The sequence below is a fragment of the Trachurus japonicus genome, chromosome 4 (assembly GCF_045865225.1).
Source record: "Trachurus japonicus isolate A0001 chromosome 4, Traja_1.0".
NCBI classification, from domain to species: domain Eukaryota; kingdom Metazoa; phylum Chordata; class Actinopteri; order Carangiformes; family Carangidae; genus Trachurus; species Trachurus japonicus.
The window spans coordinates 5,430,574-5,452,767 of record NC_140910.1 but is presented as its reverse complement, the minus strand read 5'-3'; the positions used below and the strand labels follow the sequence as shown (position 1 = coordinate 5,452,767).

At 41.2% G+C, this 22,194-nt stretch overlaps 1 protein-coding gene across 2 annotated transcripts in view; it reads right to left on the bottom strand.

The window, feature by feature from the left end:
- The window catches only part of LOC146988328 (cadherin-2-like), a 105,154-nt gene extending 102,210 nt beyond the window's left edge, over positions 1-2,944 (bottom strand). For both annotated transcript variants that reach the window (XR_015035693.1, XM_085773515.1), the window contains exon 1: positions 2,689-2,944. Coding sequence is in view for 1 of the 2 variants with exons in the window: in XM_085773515.1 (XP_085629641.1) it covers positions 2,689-2,730 (42 nt within the window). In the remaining variant the exon portion in view is untranslated. The remainder of the gene's footprint in view (positions 1-2,688) is intronic.
- Positions 2,945-22,194: the final 19,250 nt, after the last annotated feature.

The following is a 22,194-nucleotide window of genomic DNA, read 5'->3' as shown; positions in this document are numbered from 1 at the left end:
AGAAAGAAAGAAAGAAAGAAAGAAAGAAAGACCTTCTTAGAAAATAGAAATAGAATAGAAAATGACTATAAATATGACTGCATTTACTGTTTTGCTCAGGTCCTAATGCGGTGTAATTGGAGCTGCAGGGAGAGGTCCCACAGGAGACCATCCCAATCCAGTCCAGGATGGTGGGGGGCACTGCTCAACCTTCATATAATAACATATCGCACACATTGATAAGGTGAACAGAAGCAGGGAGCAGCAGTACTGGGTTTGTCTGCAGCATTTATTGAATTATCATTATTATTTTTCCATGCTGTAATGTCTTATGGAAAGTGACTCTGTGAATGAGCCTGTCCAGCATGGTTTTTAATAAAGGTAATTATGGTAATGATAATTATGGTAAGAAATGAGAATACATTTACCATTCCCATCCCTTATACTCGTCCCATGTCCTCATCAGAGAGACAGACAACATGTTTTTATTTTAATGACTAAATGCTTTACTTTTTGAACATTTTTGTTACAACAATAGAACATTAGCACTAATAACTGTAATTATCTCAGTCTCTTTGTACATTTTTATACCTTTTCATCTCCATTGCTCAATGCCACTCTAATGCCAAGCTGATACATTCATGGTGTCATCTGACCCCACAGAGTTGGATGTTTGTCTTAGGGCCTCCACTTGATCAAACATAATGTGTGATCAGTGGTCAGTGAGAGCTGACTCACGCATGAAGAGCTCACGGGTTACGTAACCTGAAACCTGAAATGTGAAATAACACGTCAGATAGTCTTTTTTTTATAGAGATAGTCGTTTTTAGTTAGAAACAAATGCAGCCAACAGACGGAGGGGGTTATTGTAGGATGGTACTCAAGAGTTTAGACTCATTTCTCTGTCTGTGACACAGCTGATAAAACCAAGTCTTCATCAACCTCCAGTATCAATTCTCCCTCTGAAGCAACAGGAGGAACATTATCTCCGCCAACTGATGCGCCGCTCTGTTTCCTCATTCATCAATGTGACTAAAACATTATACAGCAGCTATACGTATGCGATGACAGGTGAATTGGACCTAGGAGCGGCAGACAGACACATGAAAAGGCTCCCAGAGGTTCGAGCTGTGAGCCCATTGAAGTGCTGACGTTGCTGTTTTGGGGAGGTAAGTCGTCAGTGATGGATTTGTTTTAGGAGCTGACCTTTGACCAGCTGGCACAGCACTGTCCTCTCCATTGATCTGTCTGACAGTGTGGGCCCCTCTGTGCCTTCATTAAATTCTGCCTTACCCGTGATCCTAAGGAGCATGGGTGTAGATCCCAGGAGGGACGGGGGGGACATGCCCCCCACAATTTTTTCTAAAACATGAATTGCCCCCCACCCCCCTCAATAAAAATACCCTAAATTATTCAAAATTTAACAAATGTATTTTCAGACTTCACATTCTTCACTAAATTTCTAAAAAGAAATGATGGTGGAAGAATTGCGGATCTGGGAGGGTCAGAGGGAGGGGAAAGATAAGAGCGTGAGTAGACGCTACATGCCTGAGACCCTTAAAATTATGATTTTCTAATATAACAGTTAAGTGAGCAGTGATATGCTTTGGCTGTTAAGGACAAATAAACAAGAAATGTAGGCCTAAGCACAGTAAATGATTCCCTGTGCAGTACTTTTTGAATGGCATGGCTAGCCTACGAAGTTGTGATTTATGGTGGCATGGTGTGAGTTGCATACAGGCAAAAAAAAAATCAATGTTGCCCCCCCCCTCAATCCTGACATCGGATCTGCACCCTCGCTAAGGAGTGAGGGTCTGCCTCTGCCTTAGATGGCCATTACAAAGGAAATCACACTGGTGTGGGCCTTTCTAGATGATCTGTGGTACTGGAGCAGGTGGAGGGACACACATCAGCTACAACCTGCACAGCTGACTACAATGTGACACTGCTGTGCGTAAACGCACTAAACGCACTGACTGACATAAAGGGAGATGTTCCCTCAATCACGAAAAAATGTCCAATTCACAACAAGTTCACGGTGGTGGATCCACGCTGTGGAGGATCGATATACTAAAAGACACCGAGCCGAGCTGGACCTGCTGCTCCCACGCAGGACATTTCTCTGAATATGTGAATCCCCACCCGCAGGGGCTTGGCTCTGACAGGATGAACCGGTGAACGGTCCGACAATGGCATCGACTCTTCAGCACAAAGCGACATCAACTGAGTCGTAAATGAGATGCAGGAACAGGCGACAGCAGCAGCCTGTCATCACACACACACACATACACTACACACACACATAGGCTACACATTGCACACAGTCACACACACACACCGTAACGGACTCCTCTGAATTAAATGTGAATCAGTGTTATAATAGAGGAGTCGATCCTCTTGTTTGTTTGGTGGTGAAGATCATCAGCAGCAGCAGCAGCAGCAGGGACCGGAGCAGGTCTGGGATCAGCAGCCTTTATGCCTCCACAGTGTGAACACCAGGCCAGCCTCGGACGAGAACAGCCGAGAATTCAAATGAATCGCAGATCAGGCTACACACACTCGGGGTTTTTACCCGCAGTGGCTCCGCTCCCCTCTGGATGTGGACCTGTATCTGCAGCCTATCAGTCTCCGCTCGGTGCCCTGCTGCTGCTGCTGCTGCTGCTGCTGAAGCTGAAGCTGACTCGGTGAAAAATGAGAAATATATTTTACCTGCAAAGCCGCCATTAGCATCCAAATCCCCAAAGGATGCATCTTGTTGTGTTGGTTTTTCCTCCTCCAGAACCGACAGAGTCCGCCGCGCTACGCTGGACGTGAGATTTTTAATTCCCTGTAAACCCCGGCGGCATGGGGATGCCTCCCTCCTTCCACCGGCCCTCCTCAGTGTCTGTCTGCTCTGTCCGGCTCAGCAGCGCTCCAGCCTGCCTGCGACTGACGCCGGCCTCGGTGCCGCCCTCTAACGGACAACGGGGGTATTGACACATGTGTTAGGTTCTTTCAATTACAGACCAATTCTGTTAAAGGAGCATTTTTCAGTCATACCTTGCAGCACCGTGGACAATATTCAAATGTTGATGCATGCACGTTTAACCACAATATTCAATCAATAATGGAAATACAGCTCTATTTGTAAAGCTCTTGTACAAGTACTTTATAGGACAATGCATGAGTTACCACAGCAAGCTTTTAGTTAAAGTGATCTATACACAACTTCATCAATGCTGATATTACACTAAATATATATATATATTTTCTTTTTTGTGCCAGATTTGTTCTGTCATTGACTTCTTAATGTGGGTCAAATGAAAGATGTGGTATAGCCTACATTAGATTACATTTTGAGCCAAGCAGTTTCACTCTGTCAACCATATGTGGCCACATAAGGGCCACAGTGATTCAACAGAATAGAGCCACATTATTAGCCTGATGCATCAGCCGCTTATTTCATTACATTTCAAAAAGCGTCTGAACCTGAGCCATAGGGATTCGTTTGCTTCCGGGAGGCGGTTGCTTACATTTGCTTCAACTAATCGCTGCTGCTTGGTGGTCACGTGTGCTATACACCGGTTAAGCTCATAGGTTAATCTTGAGCGCTTGAGTTCAACGTCATCGCCTTCACTTACCCGTCTGTTCGCTGATTGGTCCGTCCGCTCTGGCGGACGGAGCAAACCGAAACGCATTGCTAGTGTCCTGACTACATTGTTGAGGCAAATGAAATTTGCCGGAACCAGTAGGCGGCGCTAGCCTGGCTACCACATTATACCCTATCTGGCCCAGGTATGAACCATGTAATTATTAGGTAACCCTTTAATTTTCAGGCCGCTAATTTCGTGATAATGTCAAGAAATAGCCAATAAATAACAATTAATTGCATAGTAATGTTGAGAAATAGCCTAAATATATTGGTCAATTTCACAGTAATGTCATGTTTTTGATAACGCAAAAGATTACACATGCTTTTCATGCTTTGAATTGTTTGGGACAGGCCAGAATTTTTCTCCACCAAGTTCTTGCAATTGACCGATATTTCTGGGCAATTTCTACTCAATCAATCGTTGTTTCTTGGCAATATTTCTCGACATTACTATGAAATTGGCCGTTATTTCTGGGCTATTTCTAGGCATTATGACACAATTATTTGTCATTTCTTGGCTATTTCTTGACATTATCACGTAATTAGTGGTCTGTAAATTAAAGGGTTACCAATTATTTGTATTCACTCCTGGTAGAAGTATGGTTTTTGTTATGGTTCAGTTAAGGCTGATGTACCTTAGGGCCAAATTTGGTCCATCATTCAGTAATGAAAGTGGGCCAGGTCAAAGGTTTGGCTGGTTTAGGTTCTGGGTAAAGTCTGTATTTTGGTCTTCACCAGAACTCAGCCACAGGCATGCTATATGAGGCCCAGTGACAGTATACTGTAAGACATATGAGCTGTTTGTAGCTGGAGAGGTCTGGCTTTGTTATGGTTCTTGAATTCCCTTACAGTGTGAGCCCTCACTGTCACTAAAAGGACAGCCTTTTCTGACCTATGACTCCTAACGAGGGGGCACACTGTGGACTACATGAGCAACATCAAGGTCGCAAAGATTAACTTAATTCAATCCACCTGCTTCCCAGTCACCACACCTGAGACTGGTTGTGGCTGATTGAGTGGGTACCACCAACTCTACTTTTACTTTTGTTAAGGAGTACAAAAGAAATCAAGAAAACCACTACACAAGACATTAAGAGAACTTTATATGTTATATTATGTGTATTTATATTAGTCATGCTGTTGTTATGGTGTTTGCGCAACAATTATTTAAAGACAGGGATTGTTTGCAATTCCTTTGCCCCCCCTGTCAGTGATCTGGCCGATTTAGTGGGAGGGGCCAAGTGTTTAAATGTGAACTGAGCCTCGGCCCTCTCTATGCTGCTGGTCTGTTGAGGAGTAGACCTACAACTGTCTCTCAGGAGGTAAAGTTTGTTTATTTATCAAGTCATCACTGTAAAGTTTGCTTATTTTTGCCATAGTTAATTGATGTGAGTTTGTTAATTCTAACTCCTTATTTCAATTAATACATTCAATGTCTTTATTTGTGATTACTTATAGTTTTCTCTCTCTTTACAGAAAGTGTTGGTTTCTCATTGTTCACTTTAAACCGCTTGGGTGAATAAACTTTGTAAAACTTCTACCAACAGTCGTCTTTGCTTGCGTCTCCTTAAGAACCAAGTTTGACCCCTTTCGGCTATCACATTCAAAGAAGGCAATGCAACATGGCGGCTTCGGTTGGGTGCACAGCCACCTATTTGTAAACAACTCGTTCTAAGCTATGAGGAAGCTTTCATTCATATGCAACTGTGATTAGACGTAGCCTATTTATGAAAGCAATATTTGATTTTTGCTAATAAAAAGCCAAATAAGTTACACACTGTACCTTTAATTATACTGTGCTGCTTAGTAATACATCAGAAAGACATGGGTCAAAAAGGACTAGACAGATTTTAAATAAACAAGAAGAAATGGCAGGACACTCCCCTTGGGGCAACTGTGGATTTACAAATGTGGTGGTGAGGGTGGAAACAGTCACTGCTTAGATTTACTCTACAAAGTGTAGCTACAGGCTAACCATGTGTTCAGGGGTTATTGAACAGGATGTGCACACACAGTGAGGCATTCATCACACTCACTCACTGTTGTTAAATGATGAATCAGTCCTCCATTTTTATGTTGATTTTATACAGTTTGTGTACATCTACTCAGAGCAGTGATGCATGAGTGCACTCTGTCTCTCTCACAGACTCACACCATTCATCTAGTGGTTCTTACACAATAGGCTGTTTTATACAACTTTATTTAACCAGTTACATTTTACATCAGTGTCCTGATTTCCGGGTCGCTCCCACCACACAAACTCACTGGCACAGTCAGAAGAAGAGGGAAAACCATAATCCTGTAATATGGATCTGTATCATACAATGTATGTTTCATCATCGTCACCTGGGGTTTCACCTGCAGGGAAGCAGTGCAGCCTCCAATGTCCTGGAGGAGTCATTTTTCTCTCTATCTCTCTCTGAATATTCACCATGTTGGAAAACATGATGATTCATGTAACCTCGCGCCACCAGCTGACAAGCACATTAAAATCACTGACACGTAGCTGAAGAGAAGAAACAATTCCCCATTCGATCCTGATCTCTGCACTTTGCAGGAAACAAGTTCTTGTTTTGAAATAAGAAAAGCAAAACCGAGAAGCAGCTCATCTCCCAATTACCATTTTGAAACTGAGAAACAAATAATTTTGGTGATTAGACTATGGAAAATGACAACATGAGCTGTTTTCATTTAGCATGATAATAAATGGAAATCAGAAATTGAAATACAGTAGCATACAAAAGTTTGCGGTAAGTGTATCTTTTGGTCATTGGATTTTCTTTTGATGAATGGGAATTAAAAATTAAAAACAGTTTGATTTTCATGTTCTATTTCATATAACAAAATAAAACCTAGATGACAGAAACAAACAAAAAAAACAAAACAAAGGTTTTAGTGTGCACAAAGGCACCATAGTGCTTTGGCACTCTTGCCTTGAAAATGACAACATTGGTATCATATGAAAAAAACGTGTTTTGGGTCTGTTTATTTATTCTGTTGACTGGTGATTTTATTTTTTGTTATGTGAACTAGAACATGAAAAACAAACCCTAAAATTTAGTTAATTGACACTAAAAAGAAGAATCATTTGTGTATAAATTTGATTTCTTTTGTTTTTTAATTCCCATTCAGGGGGTCAAGGGACTACGAAGGGTTTCGGAAAGTGAAGTGTTTTCACGCTACATTTTCCATGATCCTCCATGTGCATGGTGAAATTCTTGGACGAAAGCCAAAGCATTTGCCAAGAATGTTTTCATTCATCAAGAATGAAAGTTGGAGGTTTGAAGACGATCAGATACCGTTGTAGTTCTGACCATAAACGGCGATTCGGTGGCGTTATTCCCATGACCCGCCGGGCAGCGTATGTCATTGTGAAAATGTAAGCGATAAATAAAATGTATATTGTTTAAAATGTAAAGGGAATGTGTCATCTGTAACTTTATGCTATATTATATTATATATTAACAGAAATTTTGACTGGGGGTGCCCAAACTTTTGCATGACACTGTAGGCCTACCTGTGTGATGTCACCTGGAATGTATGAACTTTATTTATGAAATATGATACAATATAATGTCTGATTGCATTGGCGAAAACAGGACACGTATTAGTCTGACTTTAGAGGTGGAGCTACCATGGTTGTTATTGCTTTCACTTTGTATTTTTTCTCTCTTCCTGATGAAACTGGTCGTTGAACCAGCAGCTGTCACAGATCACACTGTGTTTTATTCCACTGTTTTTCTCCACCAGTGCTCACTAAGCAGATGCAGAGGCGCTACTTGTGAACAGGCAAGGCAGGCAACTGCTTGGGGCCCCGAGCCATTAGGGGGCCCCCGAGGGTCGGGGCCCGAGGGCAGTTTTATCGACAGAAATATCTCAAAATGCGCTACCCGCAGTGACCGCACCCCCCCTCCCCGTATCGTCGTATAGCGTCGATTTGCAATGACATCGCAGTAGGAAACCCCCCTAACGGGGCCCCATGTCATTCCGCCGGACCTGATCCCAGCTAACGTCAACCTGTATGATGCACCTTATCACTGGGAGTTTCTAATGAAGCCGAGGGAAAAAGAAGAGTCCACCTGGGAGCAAGACGAGAAGAAAAAAGAGGCGGAAGTAAAAAAGAATGCAAGACAGTGGTGGTAAGTGGAGCAGAGTGTAACGTGAACAGTAAATAACTGTTGAACAAATGCTAATAGTCTAATGTTAGCTTCAGACCAGTGGTGACCAGTTAGCGAGTGGGACTGCACTGGACTGAGGGATTCGGTGCGTGCGGTTCTGGTGCTCCACTCGGTTACGGTCGTTAAGTGACAAAAAAAAAAAGAGCAAGGTTAACTTAACGTTATCTGCTGGCCTCCTCGGCAGCAAGTAACAACACTATTAACTTGCTAGCTAGCAAGGTGACATAGTAAGGCTATGTTACAGTATTGAAGTGAGTAGCCTATTATTATTATAATAATATGAAAGTGTAATATAGTGGTGCTATGAAAGCTATGCCCAAGGAAAACATTTAAAAATCACTCTCTTATCTCTCCTCAGGATTATTATTTAGGTTTCTGACAGCAGCAAATCAGAAGGACAAAGTGCCTCCTCCCAGTGCTGACAGTGAAAACTGTAAGTGTATTGTCATAAAGAATCTTTAGAGGGCATGGCATATGTTATCAATTAAAGTAAAACTGTCTTTTGTTTTTTGTCATATCAGTTGAACGTCCACCTCCAGTGAGACAGCAACACCTGCCCATCATGAAGACGACATGTCACCAGCTTACACCATAACTGGACATTTGGAATAAAAAAAGTTTAAATTTCATACATTTTTTGTTGGTGTTTGATTATTTATAAAATTATGGTGATAAACACTGGTTGGAGGGCCCCCTGGGGATTTTTGCTTAGGGCCCCAGCAGACTCTAAAATCGCCTCTGAGCAGATGGAGGCTCCTGCTCCATTGTAGACACAGTTGGTGCTGCTGCTCTCCTTAAATTCATGACATTAGCTCAGTCTTCAGTAGATAAACACATCAAACTGTTGAACCTTCATATTTGTTGGCAGCTTTAGTTCCCTGCTGTTCTTCTTATACGTGCAGTGTGTAGCAGCTCTTGTGCACCTCTGTGTGGACACAAAGCCCAGACCTCGTTCTCTTCCTGCACATGATGTTTAACATTTCCTGTTTGTTGGACACTGAATCAGCTGAAGTTGATGACAAGTCAGTTTATTTATTTGATTCATGTGCACAATGATTAAAACAAACTTATATTTAATGATACAAGGGGTAATAATTGTGCAGGAGAGGAAAAGAAGCTCAAAGGACTTATATAAAATCCTCCCCTCCAATACAAAATCACTAAAACAGATCAACCAATAGAAAAAAAGGGAAACAACGTTGAAAAGTAAAAGAGACAAAGAAAAAATACAACAAAAAGAAAGATGATAGGAAAAACAAGACAACAACAACAAGGACAAAATGGTGTGATGGGTCTTTCCTACGATTGAATGGTGCCAAAAGTTGCCAAAATGAATACTGATTTAAGGCGACAGCCAACATCCTCCAGTTTGTGGAGAGGTACAAGTACCTCAGGACTCTTATTCATAAGAAACTGAATTTTAAAGATAATACTGCCATGCTATGTAAGAAAGGTCAGCAATGCTTGTTCTGCTTGCTGGAATTGTCATTTTTCCATGTGGACAGGACAGTCCCCCATGAGCCTGTTTTATAAATCTTGCCATATTTACTTTCTCATTGATGAGCCGGTATGGGAACCTCAGCATTAAGTCTAAAAATTCACTCACTAAGATAGTGAAGATGAGTGATATAAGATACTGGGAGTACAGCAGAGCCCACTCTGTGATCTGTTCACCAGACAGGTGGGGAGGAAGGCTAGAAGCATCCTGCCAGCTGCCCCCCACTCCCTGTTCACTGAATGTCAGACTTTGCCCTCTGGTTCCAGGTTTAGGTTCCCCCTGTTGAGAGCAACAGGTAAAAACATAGCTGGTAGAGTTCTACTGTAGACAAAACTCATGCAATAAGCACGTGTTCTTTTGCACTTCTTTATATTGAATGCATCTATTGTCATTCATCTTCCTTGTTGTTAACTTGCAGTTGTGTCTCCTCGTGTGGCTGACCACCATATCTGTATCTTTGTCTGTGTCTGTCTTGCTGCAAAACTAATTGTCCCCTGGGGCATAAATAAAGTTGAAGGTCAGAGTATAATGTTATTGGTTAGGTTGTTGTTGTTTCAATAAGATAAGATGAGCCTTTATTGTCTCCTAAGGTGGATACATTTGTCTTGTTATATAGATGTACCTCTGACTTTTCACTTACTTGTGCATAGGCCTACTGTATATAACAGTTGCATGTTTGTCCTGCTGCTGTACAGTAGCTATATGGTCCAGACTACTGCTGATGGTGCTGTCAGTGAGGGAAGCCACTTAGAGACACAAGAAATGAACAACCACACTTGACAAATTAAGTTGATTCAAACACACTTAGGTACAGTTTGTCTTTTCAAATGTTAAATGTCTCAGGTTTCCACAGTAAGTTTAGATATGGCTCTATTCCTCCAGTCAGGCTTATCAGTCATGAACAGATTTCTCTAGGATTAAAATCAGAGCTTTGTGATGGCCGATCCAATCTTCTGTGGTCTCCAATTTTAGAAATGAAACTTCAATTATTCCATTATGCTGTTTCCCATTGTATTCTCGTTTGCTTTTCTCTTTGTGATTGTGCACAACAGATTACACAGACAGTAAACACTGGAGAACCAAAATGGATAGACGGTTAGCAACAGGAGGAATGAAGCGAAAGAGTCAGAAACAGGGTGAAATAACGAATGTCCTCACCCGTTAAACAAATGAAGCTTCTCCTGCTCTCAGTACTCTGTGTATTTCTCTCTCTCTCTCTCTCTCTCTCTCTCAATAAATCCAAATCTAATGTGATCCTGAAGATTTCTATAAACCACTACATCTCATTTCCCCTCTCATCTTTTAATTTCTCTCTCACAAACAGACAAGATGAATGTTGTGCTCTGGATCAACAGCTACTGAGACTGGTTGAGCATCTTGAACTTGCACAAGGACTCCACTCTCTTCTCTCCCACTTCTGAGTCGAGTAGACTTTGGAAGCAACTGATATATACCTGTATGTGCAAATAGCTAGATCACCATTTAACCGTTTTATTCTGCACGATGATAAAAACAAAAATTATATTTAATGATACAAAGGCAAATCATTGTGCTGGAGAGGAAAAGAAGCCCAAAGGGTTTATATAAAATCCTCTCCTCCAATACAAAATCGAGATTTCTTTGCCAGTTCGCTCGCTCGCTGTATGTCAGGATAGATGTAAACTGGTCGCCAGCGACAAAAATAAAAAGTCTGGTGTGAATGCACCTTTACTGAATAGGAATGAATAACATAATGATAACAGAAAGAATTTTTGAAAAGTGCTTGGAATGTCTTGTCTAGAATGAATGAATTTAAACATGAAAAGACATGTTTGACGCATATTAATAGAAAAAAATTTACAAAAGTTTAAATTTGCTAAATAAGGGTTCAGATGGCGCTTGATTGGTAGAGTTTTAAAGCATTCTCAAGAATCTTTTCTGAATTAAGGTATGAGGAATATGAAGCAGCCCAAACAATGTTACAGTATGTCAAATATGGATGAATTAAACTGTGATATAATGTCATGAAAGAGGATTTTTCAATATACACTATTGTATTCCAAACTTATACAAGCATCAGGTCTCACAAGCTTCATAATACTGTAATATACATGTACTGTACTGTGGAGGCAGAGCACTCAGTCTGGGAAGTGATGAGAGAATCAACTGTTTCATTTTCTCAGTGTAAGAAGAGCACAGATGGTCCATGGTCCTACAGTTTTTTCCCACAAGCCCAGTGAAGCCACCTCTGGTTCATGATGAAACATGTACAGGACGCTGCTCCAGCCAAGTGTTAATCACACAGTGGAATCAAATTGTGAGCTCCACTTTAATCCACTTAATGAGCTGGCACCAGTTTGAAACCATTCATCACATCCACACACCAGAGAGCTGCTGTTTGTCTGCACCATCAGCAGAGAGGCGAACACACAGGTGAAACCACAACAGGTCCTCCAGTCTGAACCACCATGTAGATCACTGCCCTCTGAGGGTCTGCTGGCAGGGTGTCCCTACAGCTGAGGGCACAGGGGGCCTTTGCCAATATACTAATGAGTGTAGTAGTAACAGGGACAAATAAGGGTTTAAAATAAGGTAAGAGAAACTTTGTTGTCATGGTTGCAATCATGATCAACACAGCTCTGCTCTACCTGCTGCTCTGGAGATTCCACTTGCAGCAGGAACTCTTCATTGGTGAAACCTCCAGATGGTGTTTCTGCTGAAACACCTTTTTCTGAAAGGTGTTTCTGCTAATAATAGGAATGATATCATCAATGCTATTACATTTTAGAGGGATAGTTCAACATTTTGGCAAGGTGGCCCATTGCCATAATCCCTATAGTCATAGCAGTAAGTTTGTTACCTTTAATTGTCAGTGCAAGATGTTTTTAGAACGGCAGAGCAGAGTCCATAAAAGTCCAGTGTACAAGGGTTTATATACGCTTCACACAGAGACACCTACAGCATCCGTACATGAATAAAACCTCTATAAACTGTTGCCATCCAGCCACAGATATGCCCTGCCAAGCAGGACAAATAGACTTAAAGGGGACATATTATGGAAATATCACTTTTTGAAGTCTCTTAAACATATATTTGGGTGTTTGTTTTGCCTTCTGGCCCCCAAAATGTGAGATTTGACAAAAAGATCTGTAATTTTCAGGCCCCAAAGGTTGAAATCCATGTGGTTTTACGAGCTGTTCCCTCAGAGGTTTTCCAATGATGTAACTAGTTTTTAAATTAGCATACCACCCATACCTTGTACCAGTAGAAGGGGTGGGGTGGGGCAAGCAGTGGTTCATTTGCATTTAAAGGGACAGGCTCTGAAACCAGCCGTTTTGAACAGGGCTGTTTTGAGAGGATGAAAAGAGCTGTGATGTTTGATCTTTGAGGGATTTTGACCAAATTTAAGACACCTGGGAAAAGGGGCATATATGTCTCCTTTAAGAATTAATTTGTCCCTGCCACTATTGTACTTGTCAACAGAATCATGTGATGCCCTCCTCCCCAGCGTGTATTTGTATGTGTTTATGTATTTTTAACACTGCTCACCGTAACATGAATTGCCCCTTGGTGATAACAAAGTTCACCTACTGTACCATGAATACAGCCTTTGATTCTGCAAACAGCTAGTGCATTTCTTTGAACACTAAATCACCTGTAGAGAAGCCTCTACATGCGTAAACAAAGTGTTGATTGTTGTTTAACATCTTTATTAACATGTTGGAAAAATAACTATACTCTGTTTCAACAATACATTAGTCTTTGCTCTTCTGTGAACATATGAACTGCTCTAAGCAGATCACTGTACTGTCACTTCACAACACATGTCTATAGAAGACAGAAGAGCTACACTGTGACTCAGGAGATAGATCCTCAACCTCAGCATCTCACTCTCCCCCACCATAGCCCCGCTTGGTGACCTCTCCTCTTTATCAACCCCAAAACATCTTCAAACATTCATCTTCATCTCTACAACTAACCAAACTCTCAAATTTTGAAAAACCTACTGTACATTACAATAAAAGATAATGCCACCTATTACAAAACACCTGGTCCCCATTCATGTTCAATGCAATTTTCTCCAGAGCTAATCCCTCCAAACACTACTCCACACTGTTCATCCTTCTTCTTTTTTCATTCCCAACAAATTCAAAACCCCTAAATATGCCTGCTCAATACCCCTTATCACAATTCCACCCCTCGTTATTTGTTTTGTTCTGTCTTATTTTGATTGTTTGTTCTGTAATTGCCCCTTGTCCCATACTGTTCTGTACTTAACTGTCCCGTAATGTGTGCATAAATGTTCAATTAAAAAAAAGAAAGATGATAGAGCAGGTCATCCACTTACCAGAAGGTTGGTGGTTAATTTCCAGGTCCTCTAGTCCACATGTTGAAGGGTATCCATGGGAACGAGGACTGTTTGTGTAGTTGAAAGTGCTGTATGACTGTGTTTATAAATGGCAGATAGTGTAAAGTTCTTGGAGTGGTAATTGAAACAGGAAAAGCAGCCCATCCATCTGTCTTTAAGGCTTGTAAGTCTTGTTCCTTCAAAGCTGTGCGTGTATGTGTGTGTGAGAGTGTGTAATGATTACTATGATGATCCCTTAAACCCTTTCATGGTATTTTATTCCATGGTATTGCATTAGTTCGCAAACAGCATTTAAAATGTCATAGTGTGTGGCCTTTAAAAGCTGCAGATAGATCTGGTGTTGTAAGGACATGACAGTCCTGACACCAGCCGACCTCACCATCTTTATTGCATTCCTCCAAACCGCAGCCGGCCGCGGCTCGGAGCTGCTCACAGAGGAGGCTGTGGAGGAGGGCTGTAACAGTGCAGCACTGCTCCTGACCCCATAAGCTATTCCTTGTCAGATCAGGTTTAAGTGCTCTGGCTCCGTACGGAGGAGGCAGACCATACAGCACATTAAGTAAAGCTCTCTATGGCTGGTCTCCCTGACCGGCTGTGATGCTAACTGCTCGAGTCCAAACCATTATACCTTCCATCAAAGCAAAGTGTAAGCTTGCTAAAAATAACCATCCATGCATTGGCTTAGAGACTGAGCTCAGACACTTTGTCCGTCATGTGATGCTCAGCTGTGTGGTGTGTGCACAGACACGACTGGTGGAATGATTTTCAGGCTCCTGACAGATAAATGCACCTTGCCTAAAGGCGAGATTAGTCATGGCCTTCTCATCTCTTAAGGCTGGTTAACCATTTAGAGCTGCAGCCCCACCAGGCTCTCTGATAAACTAGGCCAACTCTTCCAGAAAACATGCAACTGCTCTGGTGAGTTGGTGGTACACAAATCCGAAACAAGCATTAGAGAAAAGACACATCTGAAAGAGATAATGTGGAGGAGGGCACAGGTCAGTCTGGAAACAGATGGAACATGTGGGTTGATTGACTGAAATCTAGCCCACTGCCCTGAGGTGGAGGAGGTTTCAGGAGACAGCCCATGTCCAGGAGCAAGCTGGCTGCAGGAGACACTCTTTTCTATTGTTAAAGCGGACGTATTATGGAAATATCACTTTCTGAAGGCTCTTTAACATATATTTGGGTGTTTGTCTTGCCTTCCGGCCCCCAAAATGTGAATATTGACAAAAAAATCTGTAATTTTCAGGCTCCTTGGGTTGAAATCCATGTGGTTTTACGAGCTGTTCCCTCAGTTGTCCAATGATGTCATTAGTTTTTGAATTTGCATAATACCACCCGTACCTGTGAGTACCAAGGGGGTCGGGATGAGAAGTGGGTGAGAAGTGGGTCATTTGCATTTAAAGGGACAGGCACTGAAACCAGCCGTTCTGAATAGGGCTGTTTTGAGAGGATGAAAAGAGCTGTGATGTTTGATCCTTGGAGTATTTTGACTGAAGCATGTCATAGACATGTCTTTAAGACACCTGGGAACTATTTTATTTTGTGAAAAAGGGCCATGATTGTCTCCTTTAACTGTGTCCCAGCAGACATAGACGGAGCAGACCTGTTGATATCATAGTGACATCATACAAAAACTTGGCAACTTCCACCATAGTTTCTCTCTCCAGACTTAATCTGAACGTGATAGGCATGAAAATACAGATATATAACATAATTTTAACAGTTTCAGCAGCTGCATGTGGAGACAGTGACATTTTGGTGACATTTTCTGTCAAGTATAAATAGAAAATTAATTAATAGTGCAGATATATCCCACATTCTGGCCTCCTGAAAAACTCTATGTAGAGAGGCAGAGCTGCAGTGCAGCAGAGATGTAGGATGATGAATTCTCCACAGCAGCTCAGCAGCAGCATCCTCACACCATGCAGGCAATGTGTTCCCAGTATTAAAGCAGAAGTAAGAGGAATGTTTGTGTTAATATAAGTCTTAAATAGTTATATCTTCCGACATCACTTCTATAGAGTGTTTGGTCTGAAACACGGGTCTGTCAGTCACTCTGCTCTGCTGTAAGCCGAGGAGAAAACTTTCCTTGTATCCTACAACCTTTATCCAATGAGGAGAGAGAACGGCATAAAGGGGCGGTCCTCTCTGTGTGTGCAGCCAAGGGATGCGCGTGAATGTGGTGACGTAGGGACGAGGGCGGGGACTGCTAACTCCATCGGCTGACAAAGTTAGCCAAAACAACCGGATCGCTTACTTCTGCTTTAAGCAGGAGTATTGTTGTCGTTACAGACACTGAGGTGTTGACCAGTCTCATGTCATCACAACACTGAAGATGGAGAGGACATGTAAAAAATAACTAAAGGCTGCTCCATATAGTTCTGACATGCCTCTGTGAATGGGCTCAAATGCAAACTTAAAAAGAAAAAGTTTTATCCCTAAACCTTTGAAATAGCTCTTAGTTTCATCAGCTCTGTCAGGTTTTGTAACTTAGAGTATGTTTGTACTCAACCCCCCCCCCACCACCACCAACACCACGGCCTCTCTCTCACTCCCTCTATCTATCTCTTTCTCTCTTTTCCACTCCATCCCTGCTGATGGAGCCAGATGGCCGCCCACCCACCCTGAGTCTGGTTCTACTTGAAGTTTCTGCCTCTTAAACAGGAGTTTTTCCTCGTCACAGTTGCCATGTGAGCTGCTCTTAGTGGGATCTGTTGAGTCTCTGTAAATACTATTAAGAGAAGGTTTACACCTTCACTTTTTGTGATACAACTTTTTGTTGTATAACTTCTTGTTGTGTATTGGTGCCATATAAATAAAAATGACTTGACTTGAAACTTTTATTAGAAAACTAAATCCAAACCTGGTCTCAGGCCTCACCACACTCACCTTCAAGATCCAATGGGATGGTCTGTCACTGGGACCCTAAGGCTTTTTATGATCTCCTTCAAATATTTACTTCCCCTCCACACTTGTTATTGATGAGGGCCCTGCTGTGAACTTGGTTACTATGGTTACAGCTGGGAGCAGCAACAGACAACGAAAGAGAATGAGAGCATTTCCTCAAAGTGCCAAAAATAGTCCTGTTGGTCATACACACAGGTCGTGAAGTGGAGAATAACTCAAGACGACCCTTTGATTTACTGTCTGACTGTTTGATGCATTTGCTGGAATGAACACAAAACACACAATGAACACAAAACACAACAACATACTGTAGAGGAGGAAGTCAAGTGGAGCATCAGTCAGTTTCAAATCAAATGTAAAACCAGTTTGCTTTGTTTCTACTAGATCAGTTCCAAAAAGTTTCTTGTTAATACAACCACATGCATAATGATGGAAACACACAGTTTCCTGCACATGAGTGTTACTGAGTGTGTGGTGGGGGTGTGTCACGCACTTGTTGCTGTACACTATATGCTGTTTTCCAAACTGATCCACGTAACAGTGAAGTGAAAATAACAAATAAGCAGAGACATAATTAACATAAAATGAAATAAGCAGCTTCACAGAGCTTCATTCATTATCATAATTATTAGGTTTTGACAGAGCAATTTTACAATGTATTAAAAGAAATATGATGTTTGTGCTCAAAGTTTCCTCCATATTTAATATTCATTGTGAGTTGTACAGAGTAGTTCAGATGAGTTCAGATTTTAATTCATAAAATTTATTTCAAACTGTAGAGCAAATTCATAACAATCATCATCATCAACAACAAGAAGCAATAGATAAGTAATGACAATAACAGATAAGCAATGCTTATCTGTTTCAACCCCCAGACAACATAAATACACAAACAATACAACAAAACAGAACCACACTTTGTCACTCTCTAAATCCCCCTCTTACCCTCATCAGTTATCATCACTTTACAAATGTTCACCCTCCTCACTGTTGTACATATCCACCTCTGAGGCATATATATACTGTATATGTATACACATCATTGTTCAGGAGAGAGAGCTTTACAATGACATGACATGACATGACATGACATGACATGACATGACATGACATGACATGACATGACATGACATGACATGACATGACATGACATGACATGACATGACATGACATGACATGACATGACGGGTCAGATCACAGCACATATGTCACAGTAGCATCTTAACTATTGGTGAATTGGTGAAGACATGTTAAGGTAGAAATATAACCCCAAATCTCAAAATTGATCAATGCATGAAAAAACAGTGTTTTTGCCTGTATAGTGTCTTGCCTTAAATTGTCCTACTTTTTTTCTTTTTTCTTTTTACTCTCTCATGGAATAACTAATAATAAGTATGTTGCCTGGAAGAAGATTACATTTTTTGCTTTATAAATGGTTTGTGCTGTTGTGAATTTTACCAGGTCAAATCATTTCAATGCCAATGACTCCAACAAACAGTGAATTGGAGTGAGCGTTAAACTTTACATTGTGAGCTGATCTTGGCTCTGTTCTGTATGTGCAGAGGGAGCAAGTTTGTTTTGAAAGTATTTCCCCAGACTTCAAGGCAACACTCAGGTAACACAATGAATGATACAGGATGAGCAGAGATTGTTGATTAAGCCTGGATCTCTTCATAACACACCCACACTGTTAGCCCTCTTAGTTTAGAACAAGATGCTGTAAATCTTCACCAGGGCTGATGATGTTAGTGTCGTCAGTTAAAAGCAGACATTTCATAATTTTTGATACACTACAAATATCATGAATGTACAGAGAGAAGAGAATTGGTCCTAACATTGACCCCTGCAGTCCCCAGGGCTATTAACAGTGACTGTACTATAGTGAATTGCGGATCGATACTCAAGTATAATGCTTCCAATACCAAACTTGCCTGTTATAGAATCAATACTCATAATTACAGATATTTACAGGACCTCTTCCCCGCCAGTTGGAAGGGAATCCACCTCTGAGGCAAACTACGGTTGTGTAAATCAATGCAGCCCTTCCACACACACTCAGAGCAGGAGGATAAATTTGCTGCTATCTCAGAGAAATTTCAGACTATTCCTTTAAAGGTATTCAGAAAAGAAAATTGAATTTGAGCCCACTGTGGGTTTTAACATTAGTGTAATCACTCATCTATCAGACAATGTAGCCCAAACTTTGTGCAAAATTCTATTTTCGAGTAAATCCAGGATGAAAGTGGGGTAGTTTTTTTTGCATTGGATAATACAGGCACACAAATTATGCGTCACGTTGCTCACGATTCATCAGCCAATGTTATTGGATCCGTCATCCGTCAATCAAACGTCTGAGACACACGAACACACACCGAGCTCGGTCTCACCCCAAATGTTGAATATCCCGCCCACTCGATAACGACCAATCAAATTTGTTTTCCTTATTCGGGTAAACTCGTAGAAGGAGGCGCGACAAACAGGACAAACAGCCATTTCTGAACGGTTGAAGATCCAGATTAAGACAGTCTGTATCTTGATGGAGGTGGTGCAGGGGTGGAGGTGGGCTGAGAGTTTGCTGAAATGACGGCTAGATGACAGGAGAGAGAGAGGACTTTTAAATTTGACGCTAATGACTGATTGGTGGAAGAGAAAGAGGATGGCAGACTGTGATTGGTTGAATTATGAGAATAAGGGTGGAGCGAGAGGATAGCGGGAAAACAGGGAAAGGGCTTTAAGGTGTGCTTATAGAGTGCCGAAGCGGAAGCAGGAAGTAACGGCCCCATGGGTCCTCAATTCGAAAAAAGGCTCCATAGAAATGAACGAGACTCCAAGATTTATTTTGTGATCCGTTTGAATTGTGCCATGACAAAAAAATATGTCCTCTACCTGTTTAAAACATCATGTTTCATGCCAAGAAATCAGCAGTTTGTTGTAAACTTATTGTAAAATAAAATTCCGAAGAATCCGTAACCAGAAAGACTACAAGTCGCGTAGGTGACGTCACACACCAAATGCCGCCCTTTCCCGTGTCAGTTGGTGACGTATTTTTTGTGGGACACAGATTTGTAGTCCGCAGAGCGTCGTCACACAAAATACATTCTTCTGTTGCCGTTTTATGATAAACTGCTGATTTCTCGGCATGAAACGTGATGTTTTAAACAGGTAGAGGACATATTTTTTTGTCATGGCGCAATTCAATCGCATCACAAAATAAATCTTGGAGTCTCGTTCATTTCTGGAGCCTTTTTTCGAATTGAGGACCCATGGGACCGTTACTTCCTGCTTCCGCTTCGGCACTCTATATCGATATAGTCTTCCTGTCTGAACTTTCGCTAAGCTTCATTTACCATGCACACACAAATGTAAAAGGTTTGTTTTAATTTAAAAGTTCATTAAATATGATTTTCATTTAACCCTTATTACTCCAAGTCATTTTTTGCTACTTTTTGTCTATTAATGCATGTAACCCTTCCATGTACAGTCAAGTAATAAACATTTATTTTTTCAGGACAACCTGGGCTATCAAAATATGTATGCTGAAATGATCTCACATGAATGGATTAATAGTTATATGAGTATAGAAACTAAAGAAAAAACAAAACAGAAATTGAATATCACAGAATTTAAGTAAAAAAACACAGAGATCAACAATGAACAAGCTTTTTCATTCTAAAATATGATTCTCTCAGGCCTTAGCTATTAGTAGAAAAAAATCTAACTTTCTAACATACACACAACAAAAACTATTTATATTTTTAAATTTTTTCACTCAGAATGTGCACTTAGCACTTAGCATACTCAGAAAAGTACCGACGCTGCCCTGTGGGGGCGCCGGCGCCCCAGCGGAATCCTAAACCAAGACTGAATGTTCAGAGTTTAACAACAGCAGCAGAGGGAAGCTGATGTTTCTCTGAGGATTAAAAATAATAAAATATCGCTGCCAGCAGCAGTTTGTGGGTTCTGACTGTGTATTAGCGGAAATGAAACTAATTTGTTTTGCTGTTCACTGGTGGAAAATGACGACACTGGTCTCCATGTTGTTTATTGTGACACAATTAAACCATTGATTGCCTGTGCACGATATCAGAAGTCAGAAAAGTGAATGGTAATACAGACATTTCTTTATTTCAAGATTGGGTTGCGAAACAATAAATGTTAGTTCCCCTGAACATGTAGGTAAACCCAACTGATGGTATATAGAGATGTTTAGCCAAGTTTATTTGTATAGCCCATTTTTTGTCTTTACATAGCATCATAACAACATAATCTGCCCTTAGACCCTCACATCTACTGAGGAAAAACTCCAGAGAAAAAAAAACAGGAGAAACCTCAGGGTGAGAGACAGAGGAGGGATCCCTCACTGAGTACAGACAGACGTGCAAGTCCTGCATCTGTCTGATACAATTTTAAGGCTTGTTGTCTTCAGCAGGCAGATGTTGCTCTCACAGAACAGTGACTTGATGTATGGATGTCTGTGCAGTTCGTGCAGAGTGACGTGCTTGAAGGCACTTAGTTCAACTAACTCAGTTAGTTCAACATTTTGGCAAATTCACCTATGGCCATAATCCCTATAGTCTTAGGAGTAGGTTCATTACCTTTAATTGTTGGTGCATGTTGTATTTAGATCAGTGGAGAGACGTGAGCTGCACGGTATTTCATCAAACTCATCAAATACCCAATCCAACAACTCCAAAACGCTCTGGTGGACAAGTTGTGACCTGCACATTCACCACACTATGAGATAATAACAGAATGTTATAACCAGACAGAGTTATTTCAAACATGGCTGCTGGGATGGAGTGATTTCAAAAGTGCAAGTAGTTCCGAGTATTTGCTTCATGTGTCGTAATGTTAGATAATTATTACGTTATTATCTCATAGCGTGGTGAATGTGCAGGTCACAACTTGTCCACCAGAGTGTTTTGGAGTTGTTGGATTGTGTATTTAGTCTGATGAGGGAAACATGGAAATACTGTGCGCCTCCGTTGCGTTAGCTGAGCAGCTCACGTCTCTGCCCCGCTGATCTAAAAACAGCTTGCACTGACAATTAAAGGTAATGAACCTATTCCAAAGATAGGAGAATTTGCTAGAATGTTTAAATATACCTTTAAAGGAGGAGAAACATTATGAGACAGTTGTTCTAATGTGCTAACACACACACACGTACAATGACTTAGGTTTCATGGAGACTTACTGTAAGCTTGAAATAGGTCTTCACCTTAAAGTTGAAGGATTTACATGATGAGGACTTAACTTTTTGTGCCCATAAGGAAAACAAAACTCCATAATCAGACTGTGTAAACAAATATAGACCTACACACACACACACACACACACACACACACACACACACACACAGACACAAACACATGCACACAAATACACACTCCATATGAGGATGAACAAACCCAGCCCATCAGCTGAGCTTGTGGTCTAATTCAAGTTGGCAGATAGGAGTGGGGATGAGAGCAGCAAGTAATCAAGGAGACAGGGGGAGAGAGAGAGGAGGTAGAGCTGAGATGTGGGGGTGGTTGGGCTGGTGAGGGTGGGGGATCTGTAAAGCATGAAAGAAGAGGAAAGGAAAAAATACAGCTTGACAGCATGTGAGTACAGGATTAGAATCAGTGACTGGTACATAGGAACAACG